This window comes from Arachis ipaensis, chromosome B06 (genome assembly GCF_000816755.2).
Source record: "Arachis ipaensis cultivar K30076 chromosome B06, Araip1.1, whole genome shotgun sequence".
Classification (NCBI taxonomy): Eukaryota; Viridiplantae; Streptophyta; class Magnoliopsida; order Fabales; family Fabaceae; genus Arachis; species Arachis ipaensis.
Window position 1 is genome coordinate 135101725 of NC_029790.2, and position 1354 is coordinate 135103078.

The 1354-nt window shown below is 29.4% G+C and overlaps 1 protein-coding gene across 3 annotated transcripts in view; it reads right to left on the reverse strand.

The window, feature by feature from the left end:
* Positions 1-863, reverse strand: part of LOC110263648 — a 4305-nt gene extending 3442 nt beyond the window's left edge. For 2 of the 3 annotated variants that reach the window (XM_021105317.1, XM_021105316.1), the window contains exons 1-2: positions 646-863; positions 268-491 (exon numbers count right to left, since the gene is read on the reverse strand). In XM_021105317.1, coding sequence (XP_020960976.1) covers positions 268-491; positions 646-757 — 336 coding nt within the window. In that variant the 5' untranslated portion in view covers positions 758-863. Of the gene's footprint in view, positions 1-267; positions 492-641 lie in introns of all 3 variants that reach the window. The other variant, XM_021105318.1, reaches the window with a different exon arrangement.

The following is a 1354-nucleotide window of genomic DNA, read 5'->3' on the forward strand; positions in this document are numbered from 1 at the left end:
TGACATATTAGTTGTTAGAATATAATTAGGATTAATTAGAATTATTTAGTATATCTGAATATTATTATAGAATATTACATCTTTATTATTATTACCTATAAATATCCTTTTATATTGTATCATTTCAGACAATTTAATTATACTCAATAATATACAAATCCTTCCTCCAATTTAGTCTCTTGTTTCTAATATCAGTGAAAAAAAATTAGACCTTTTGTATTACAAATTAAAATCTTAAATATGACAACATATAGCGACGCAATTTACCTTGCGAGTATTTCTGGGAACAACTAAGAATCTTGAAGTGGTCCAATTTGTTTGGGAAATTAACTCAGGCTTCTCATTAAAGGCATAAAGAACAAGATTGTTGTGATCATTTCTCACTTCAATTTTCTCCACAAGAACTGAACTTGTCTTCATCAAACGCGATGAACTCGGACCAAGAACCAAGCGAGAATTACCATAATACCCATATTGGATACTTGCCAAAACTGCATTAAAAAAAAAGAGAGGATGTTAGACAGAGTAGTGAATACATAGAATGCCAATGTATCAGGATCCTTTCATGTTATGTAACGTGAAAACACAACATGAAAGGATCCTGATTCGTCTCGAATATTAAAATTCGATGAAAATTTTACATGCCACAAAACCAAACGACTAAAGGAACAAGCATGCATGCCAAAGTTTGTTGCCATCTTTGAGAGTAGCCATGGTTTGAAGTGGAAAGAGACATCATCAACGGTGTTCTGTGCATGGCTTAATTAATTAATTAATTACTTTGTTGTTGACACTGAGAAAAAGAAGAGAGAAATTGATGGATAGAGTATGATGAAGTAAAAGAAGAGACGAATTGAAGAAGAAATGTAGGTGAAAATTAAAGGTTTAAGGCTTATTAATTTTCCATAGTGTAGTTGCTATTGGTTCATCTAATGGTCAACGCAATGCAATAGTCAAAGGTTTGGTTAGTTAGGGAATATTTGAATGGTAAGTATATTGTGTGACTGGTATTTGACGACAAAGCTATAATTCATCTACAATTTTATTCCATGCATACACAATACTAAAACATAAACACAAAATTAGGATATAGCTAGAAATATTTTTTGTTAAAAAAAAAAAAGGAAAATAGTATAGGGTGTGATTCACTTTTCTATCTAATCATTATATATGGATTTAGTAGTTTATAATGGGCGTTTCACTATCTGGATGAGGATATAGAAATAAAAATGTTTGATGAACACAAAAATCACATATTACATTAACTATTATGTATTTATATTATGTCTATTATGCGTGTATTTTTACATATATTTTTAATAAAATAATTAACCATTAAAAAAATTAAGCAGGT